General features: G+C 44.8%; 1 protein-coding gene across 2 annotated transcripts in view; it reads right to left on the minus strand.

Annotated features, from left to right (window-relative positions):
* Positions 1 to 8,887, minus strand: part of FRMD1 (FERM domain containing 1) — a 37,825-nt gene that overhangs the window by 5,944 nt on the left and 22,994 nt on the right. For both annotated transcript variants that reach the window (XM_027889148.1, XM_027889149.1), the window contains exons 4-9: positions 8,128 to 8,207; positions 6,130 to 6,206; positions 4,290 to 4,476; positions 1,897 to 2,052; positions 458 to 523; positions 180 to 248 (exon numbers count right to left, since the gene is read on the minus strand). In XM_027889148.1, the coding sequence (XP_027744949.1) occupies positions 180 to 248; positions 458 to 523; positions 1,897 to 2,052; positions 4,290 to 4,476; positions 6,130 to 6,206; positions 8,128 to 8,207 (635 nt within the window). The remainder of the gene's footprint in view (positions 1 to 179; positions 249 to 457; positions 524 to 1,896; positions 2,053 to 4,289; positions 4,477 to 6,129; positions 6,207 to 8,127; positions 8,208 to 8,887) is intronic.

The following is an 8,887-nucleotide window of genomic DNA, read 5'->3' on the forward strand; positions in this document are numbered from 1 at the left end:
AGGAGAGATGCCAGAGAAATGAGCAAGAGCATGTTTCCAGCCACACAGCTACCAGAGATAGCTGTGGTCTTGTGCATGCAAGTGACAGGACTTGACGTGGCAGCGCGGGTAGGCTGACAGCTTTGCCACATCCCAGGTTGACAGCCACTGCCAGATGGCCTCCATTCCGTCATACTCACCAGAAAGGCCAGCTTCCCAATGTGCGACCAGGGAAAGTCATAGAGGAGCTGGCGAACGTGATTCACCTCCTGCAACACATCAAACTCAGAGTGACACAGGGACTGGCAGGTACAGGGTGGAGTCAGCGATGTGCAAAGAATTTGCAAACAACCAAGAATTTGAGATATGTGGAGCCTGGTGTTCACAGGGGAGGCAGAGGAGCCACGGTGAGGGGGGAGGACAGGGGAGCTGGGCAGAGTTAATGCTACACCAGAAGGCTTTCACAGCAGTCTGTTACCTGATAGATGTGCATTCCTCTTAGGGTCAGGCCCAGGATAACCGTTGGTCGATCCTCCTTCTTATCCTAAAAGAATAGAAGAGCCTGGAGTCAAAGGTTAATCTACAAAGACCATGCCCTTGTTCTGGCACCTACTGCAGAAGAGGTAGCAGGACTCCTCATCAGGCAGATGCCATCAGCTCATTTGGTTTTTATTATGTTTGTAAAGAGCACCTTGCCTTGTTGACCCCTGAAATATCTACACCTAAAATCCCCTTGTGCTGGGAGACTCAGGCATTCCACCAGCACATGTCCTAGCTGCCCTGGACAGGGAATCCTGTAGCTTTAGTGATTTGAGAGCATGGACAATCACTGCTCTCAGAGGTACCTCATTACCTCTCACACTGCCATGTGCTGTCTCTGCTGTCCCCACAAACATGCACCATTTTTGCTCTCCAGGTAACAGAGAGGTCAAAACAGAAGAGACACCCATCCCCTCTCCTTGCCACAGCACTGCTGTTCCCATCTAGGGACTTGGTAGATCTTAGGTGTCCCTTGGCTGGGGATCTGTGTGTGTGGGGGGGGGAGGGGGGCGGTAATCAATGCTCAGAGTTATGGGACTTTCCTTCTAATCTTTAATCTGGGTTTTGAGTGCAGGTGGTTTTACATGTTTGCATCTGGCAGCAATTCTGCCTAGCTTTTAGCTCATGCTGCATCTTGCTATGACACATTTGGTCTCTGATAAGATTCCTCTGCTTGAAGACAAAAAAAATATTATAAACTAATTCTTTCAGCCTCTCCTGGCACAGCAGAATTAGGGAAGGGAAGACATGTTTTTGCTGGGAGGAGAAGGAAGAAGAAAATTTTGGGGGTAAAAATTTATGGGCTCGCAGAGCTCTAACTTAGCATCATAGCCATCTCTCCTTATCTGTCTTGCAAGATGCAAGCCTTGTGCCATCACATTGCCTAATATTAGGCACAAGCAACAATCCAGGAATCCAAAACTGACATATAACTGAAAAAACATCAACCAGTCTGACATGGTTGGAGAATGAAGGGGATAAGAAAGTTGGAATGACTGTCACCTTTGGTTATTACATGACATTTGTGTGAAAGCTGGCTGACCTCTTGTCGTTATTTCAGTGAACTTCAGCAAGGGAAAAAAAGGTTTCTCTGATTTCCCTGGTACAATTCTACCAACAGGCAGGGACAAAAATTAAGTTTTGCCATTCCTGTGGCAACTTTCTTGGCCAAGAAACAAAACTAAATTCCAGCTATAACTGTATATTGGCAACGGATTTGTTTGTGGGGACAGGCCTCATTGGCTGAGCATTTTAGATTTGTTTGGCCTCTCTGAATCAGAGGCAACGATCCCTCAAAAAAACAGAAAGAGAAAAATGCAATGGTGCACTCAATTAATGATGGGAGAGAAGTTCAAAATAAGAAGCTCTTTGTCTAACCTTCTGCAGCCTGTAGAAGTGGACTGGCACATCTTCCAGTAGGCAGGACTCCTTAATGAACTTTAGAACTGCTTCCTTAGTGCTCAGCCCTTGCTGTTCTCGGTGCATCTCTGGGGCATGTTTCAAGATGTAGTCGCTCCCCCTCTTTGCAATTATCTAAACCACAAAGAAAACAAACAGGTCAGCAACTCTTCAGCGATCCCCCTGGGAGGCAGCTGTGATCAACAGCAAAGCAGAGACTGGAGGTGGAGGAGCCTCAAGATAGTCTGTGTTCACCTCTACCTCCCTGGAGAATAAGCATTTAAACCAGCCCAGATGACATGGATGTCTCCAAAGGGATCCTAGGTGGCAAAATTGTAACAGGCCAGGCCTACAGAGGTCAGGTCAGCTCTTCTCACTTTTAAGTATTGGAATTAGTTTTTCTAACTCTTGGCATGCATAAATGTTTATGGGCAGATAACAGATACTGCTCTGCATGCCAACACAATCAGCAGCAACATCTCCAAACAGGGCAGAAATACTATGTTTTCCTTTTAAGACCTGAAACTACGCATTAGGCTTATTTAGCATTTCCATTCTCAAAGGGATAGATAACACTATCTCAAGGTATTTTTTAATCTATTGGGAGTGGTTGGCAGGCACGTGGCTCTACTAAGCAGCACAAAAATCTGCACTGTGCCTTTTGCTCCTGCCCTGTGGGTGCCCAGTTCTCCTGCTTGCCCACATGCTCTCTCCAGACAAGCCTACAGGGTGGCCCTGACCCCTTCCATGCCTGACTGGCCCCTTTCAAGCTGTGAACAGCTGTGACAGATAAGAGGGACATCAGCTGAATTCACTCCACAACATAACCCACCACTGGGGACATTTAAAACTAGGCTGCACCAGGTACCCAAGAATATCCGGGCAGAAACAACCCATCCTGGCTCAAAACAACTAGACATCATCATCATCCAGTTCCAGCTTCCATTTTATATTAAAACCCTTGTTTACTCTGTTCAGTAACACCTCCTCTGCATGCCTTGACAGATTAGTTGCCCTCCCACGAGGAAGGCTGACCTCCATGGGGGACAGCATCATTGCCATCAGCTGCACGACATCAGCAGAAAGAGACGTGCCAGCTCCACAGTTCAAAGCTGGGTGGGTCAGCCCAGGGCAGCACTGCCTCTCCTCACTTGCACGAGACTTGGGGCAGCCCTTGGCCAAATGATATGAAGCACGTGTTGGAGGAAGCGATTGCGTTGGAGGAGGCGGAGATCTCTCACTATCTCCCCACGGGAGCCCAGGGGCAGGGAGAGAAGCGTCCACACGCCTGCCAGATTTCAGTGTTTATGATGATGTAATAAATCACCCACGTACTTGCTTGGGGTTGTGGCTCAGCACAGGTGAGCCAGGCTTTGCCTTGGCCTTTGCAGTGTTTGCCAAATGAGCAATAGTGTGTGATAAGCCCTTTAACTGCCTCAGAAACAGCACTCACATGAGACCCACCTTTTCCAGCGTTTCATTAGCTACCTCCTGACAGGCAACAACCCATAACGAGGAATGGCATGGGATGAGAGCCTGTTGTTTAGGACAAAGAGGCATTTCTGCACAGTAAGGCAGGCAAGCCAGGCTTTGTGCATAGAGGAGACCATCAGCTTTGCTTCCCCAAGACAACCTCTGTCGCTGTTCTAAACCTTCTTCCCAAAGCAGGTGACAGTGCTGTCTATCAGGGGAGATGCAGCTTGCCTGGGACAAGCAGTGAACCAATAGAGCCTTAACCAGTTTGCCTTCATTTGACAACTAAATCAGCTCTTGGCTTTAAGTCTTGAAGGGCACAAGTCATGTGCACATGCTTATAAACAAACATGCAAACCCATTACCAGGCCTTTCCCTTTCCTCTTACTGCAGTTCAGCCAGAGATTAATGACAAAGCAAGCACAAGAGGCACTGCACAGCAGTACTACCCCTTAGGGTTTGGATTTATTCATCCCTGAGGCAAGCATTACAGAGATGGGAACAAAGGACAATGGACTTGGCTTCCAGGCCCGGAGGTTTTCTGGAGAGCTTAGGTTGTGCAGATCTTGCTGATGTGCCACTACAAATACACAACCCTTTAAGCCATAGAAGAATCAAACACAGACAGCTGCACTGTCAGAGTTATTCATGTAACACCAGCACATTCCCTCACCAAGGAAGGGAATCTCACTGATGAGTGAGTCCACAAAGAACAGGCACCTACCACCAGTGGAAAGACAGGATATATCTCCTGAGGGAAATTCAGGATGATACTCTACCCCACTGCCTGATCACTGCAGTGGGAGTTGGGGAAGTTGCATGGCTGCATTAGGTACCACTGTGACACAGCTCCTGCTGTGTGTACAATCTGTTGACAGAAATATTCCCCCCAAACTTACCCATTGTGGGAAATAAGCCTGAGGTTCAAAATATTTGCCAGCGTGGACCTTCTCTCTGTAGTTGCCCAAGTCTGCCTGTAAGCTGTAGGCAGCCAGCAAGAAGTAGATTTCTTCTTTGTGATTGCAACGAGACATAAGTACTTGCTCTTTAAGATGGCAGTAGTAGAGCTGCCGAGCCACTTTATCACTGCAAAACACAAAGGCAAATTTACCTGAAGAAAGTTCAGATAAGGCCCCTGAAAAAAATCATCCTGCTGAGAAGAGGGATTAAACTTTGACATGTCTGCTGTGTGCCAATGCCACCCTGATACCAGTTATGTGTGTGTAGGGAGCACCAAACCAAGATCAAGGTCTTCTCCCACTAAGTGTTGTACAAACATGGGAAATGGTAGCTTCTACCTTGAGGAGCATGAGATCTAAGAACTTAGGGCAGAAGGCAGATGAAAGAAAAATCACGCCACACCTGTTTTGAAGACTGACTACAATCAAGCACTTCTGTTTCTCTGAAAAACCTGTAGGAGCCAAGAGAGTCAACTCCCTTGAATTCCCAGTCCTGTTTCTTGCACATCTGTCCTCCTTTCCCCTCTAAACTTGGCACTGTTTTATTATTTCATCTTGCCTTAGGCTCAAGGTACTTTTCAGCAGCTAATTCCCTGCAAGGTAGATCAGAAGGTACAGGAGCCTTGGGCTTGTTTTTGTCTTCTTCTTCAAGCTGCTAAATAGGGATGGTCTGATAAAACATAATAACTATGGCGCAGCATTGATAACCCACACATCCCCTGCTCTCAGAGCTCATGGGAAGCAGGCTGCTGACATGTACATACAGATGAGGTGCTGGACACTACAGACTGCTGGAAAAGTATGTGTGTATAGTTTGAAGGGTCCAGGTAACTACCTCTGCACGGCTCCACACACCTCTTAAATTAAACTACTAGTGCAAGAGAAAGTTGCTTGTCGTGCTGAAGGATATGTACATCAGGAGTGGCAGAACGATCTGTAATCTCCCTTTGTACATAAGAGCAAAATAAAATAAGAAGCACTTATCAGCCAAATAGACTCCAGAAGAAAGACTCCCCTGTATCCAAAAAAGAAAGACTATGGAGAGAGAAAACAGAAAACCACAAGCTTTGTTCAAGATGAGAACAAATGCCAAAAAATTTGGTAAAGATTTTAATCCACCTAAATGATCCCAGTTCTTGGCTTGCCCTGGGGTCAGAGCCACACCAGAAGTGCTGATGCAAATTAACTCTGTCAGTTGGTAATTTTTAACTACCTCATCCTTTGTTCTGTACCGTGGGTGAGGGTGGTGCTGTTTTGAGTGCAGCCCATATTCCATGTGAATGGACTCCAAATGCAAAACTCTCTAACTTATGAAGTGATTTCTTTTGTCCAGTTACAAAATTCCATTTCCAGGAGTAGACTGCACAGAGCACTGCTCATACACAAAAAGCAGATCTAAAATTGTTAACAAGTGCTTTAGAGTATAAGTAACTATTCTTGGTATATTCATCTGATGCTTTTCATACAACCACAAGACACAAGCAAAAGAGTGCTAATCATGTTTTGATAATGTCGTCATTCAACCTGCTCTCTAAACACAGATGGAAATGCAGTCACAATTTTCCTAGTGATATGGAGTATGATTCAGGCAGAAAACATTCATAGCTGGGTGAGAAAGTCTGCAAAGGTCTTAAAAAAAAATAAATTCCTAAACAGATTTTTTAAGCTTATTTCTGTGAGCTCACAGAGATGAGGTTAACAAAGAAACATTATTTTTCTTGCCTTTTAAGAACACAATGAATAATTCAAAACACAGTAGCTACTGCAGAAGGGAACTTACCCTATTACTCTTCCATTTTCTACGTAGTATTGTACTCTAAAGAATGCAACAAAAGGAGGGCTGAATTTCTCTGTTCCCTAGAGCAAAGACAGAAGACAAGTTAAATTATGAACAGCATCCAAAATTCCTGTTCCCCTGTCTGGTAATGTTCTCTTGACTACCAAGCTCACTCCTCACACTGCCTTTCATTTTCTACTCTTCGCTCTTAGCAAGTTCTGGGGGGGGAATCTGACTGTCTTGGAGGCTCACAACAATGAGGCACCACAAAACATTCAGACAGGCTGAATCACAAAATATCCAATGAAGAGAAGATGATTTCTGGATAGGAGGGATGAGTCCCAGTGTAGCCTGGGGACACCCAGCCTGGCCCGGAGTTACCTAGCTCAGCACCTGGCAGCACCAGACGCACTAGTGCTGAACACAGCAAGTCTGACACAGCCTCCCTCAACGCACCAGGCAAGGCAGCAGGGCAGTGTGCCATGCTGGCATGGCTGTGGCATTTCCAGGGCACACCTAGGAGTAACCAGCCATCCCTGTGCTGCACCACTGATCAAGGACACGTGCTGCCGTGTTCAGCATTGACTGCCTGAGGCTGAGGCGCACCAGCCCGATATCAACTCTGTGCCTTCTGTTTGGCAGGGCTCGTGTTTAGTTAGTCATTTATTCCTGCAGCCACAGACCAGAAGGCAATGCTGATGTCTGCTTTGCACTGAGGATGTCTGTTAGAGGAAAGCCAGCAAGAGTTCTGAGGTTTTAACTACAGCCTATCTTGCAGACTTACAGCCTTGTTTAAAAAAGAAGGAAAAAAAAGGAATAAAAAAAGGGGAAAATAAAAAAAGGAACATCTTACTACCTCATTCTTTCATCTTTCCTACTTTGCCAGTTGACGGCTCACGTAGATAAGTTTGCTCCCACAGGCAGTTCCAAGGCTTTCCACCTGAAACCTCTTCATAGGACTTAATTCCTTGTCAGCTAACCCAGTCGGATAGGCTAACTCCTCTCAGACTGCAGTACTGCCAACAGTAAGTCATTCAGTCTTTTATGATTCACATCACACCAGAGGTTCAACACTTATCCTGACTTGGAAAGCGCTACACGAATCCAGCCACAAAGCAATCACAAAGCATATCCCATCCCAAGGTGACCAAAACCAACTGCCTCTGCTGGAAGGATGGCCCTCTGCACGACTGCAGCTGTCTTTGAAGTAACTATCACTCATTTGGGAAAAGCAGAGCACGTGTTTGGGGATGAGAGATCCCCAAGCCTCACTAGTCATCTACAAATTTCTCTAAGCAGCAGAAATGGCAAGTGTGCCTACTCTGCAGAAGAAAACCCTTATGGAAGATGGAAAAAGTCATAATGAGCCAATTAAGATATCTGAATCCAACTGCCTGCTATACTTTGTTCTAGACCATGGCTCCTCTAATAAAGACATACACAAACAGGCACTATGACGTCTTAATGACCAGCACTAAACAATTACATAGGCTTGTCTTTATTTCATGAAGCTTTTCCCTCCCTTAACAGGGCTGGCTAGTGTTAAAGAACTGGGACACTTCTCAAACAAAATATCCTTTTTCTTCCTCCACAGTCCTCTTGCATGTACTCTGGAAGAGTCACAGCTCCAGTCATATCCCTTTTAACATGTTCAAGTCACAAAAGGTCATTTAAGGCTGTTTAGCTTAAGGATAACAGTGAGGTCCCAAGACTAAGTTCCGGACTAAATTCAAATTGAAAATTGACCAACTGACCTTCTTCACTTCTGTAGCAGCTAAGCAGCAACCATGTTACTATTGCTCAGGTAAAGTTGTTTAAGGGGCTGTTTCAACTCTTTTAATTAATTTTACAGCTGTGCACAAGTCACTGCATATTGCTACTGAAAAGTATTCTGCAGACCATCTTCAAGAAATGCTTTATGGATCTTAGTTTAAGAGTTTTCACTTCACTCTGTAGTCCAATAAAAAAGTAGCAGCCTCCAAAATAAAACACCCTTCTTACTTTGGTGGTCTCTTTCTTCCACTCCTTTGAAAAGTATTTGCTAAGCTTCTGCTCCAGGTCTATAAAAACATATTCATTATCTGAAAGATAGGAGGAAAGGGATTTCATGTTAAATAATTAGAAATTTTTATTCATTAAATATTTAGATGACTCTACAAGTTATTTTCAAACAATACATTTTAAAACACAGCTGACCAGGGAGTAGACAGGGCAGGAAAAAGAGAGTATTCTTAAGTACATACACTACTCCAGACACTATGGAAGGGAGGTCAGTCATGCCTTGATTCAGGAGATGCTGAGCTAAAATTTCCCAAGCACCTTGGCCAGAAATACAAAATTCTTACTTTATAATTCAGAAACCATTTGCAAAAGGGAAACATCATCTTACCAAGCTAACTGTGCTGTCAGTTTAGCAGATTCAGTTTTTTATTATTATTAAACAAGTAAATCCTACCCAAACTTCCTATTCTACCATCATGTAGCACCATAGTCCAACGTGGCATAAGTAATCAAACAGAGTGGGGTTTGACAGGTTTCATCTGCTACATGTGAATTGGATCCTCTGAGAGGGTGAAAAATAGGACCAAAGGAAATGCCCTTCTCAGAAGTTCTGGTTTCTTCTGCTCACACCCAACTTCTTTCATATGGAAAAAAGATGAATGAAAGGAAGAGAAACCTGGCCTCTCTCAAAAGACCAAAGGACCAGGGCTTGCTCTCCAACATAGTGAGGGTGAACAAGACAGCCTGAATGGCACATCAT

Source organism: Empidonax traillii, unplaced genomic scaffold (assembly GCF_003031625.1).
Source record: "Empidonax traillii isolate 1590-97213 ecotype Southwest subspecies unplaced genomic scaffold, ASM303162v1 scaffold254:size1037790, whole genome shotgun sequence".
Lineage (NCBI taxonomy): Eukaryota > Metazoa > Chordata > Aves > Passeriformes > Tyrannidae > Empidonax > Empidonax traillii.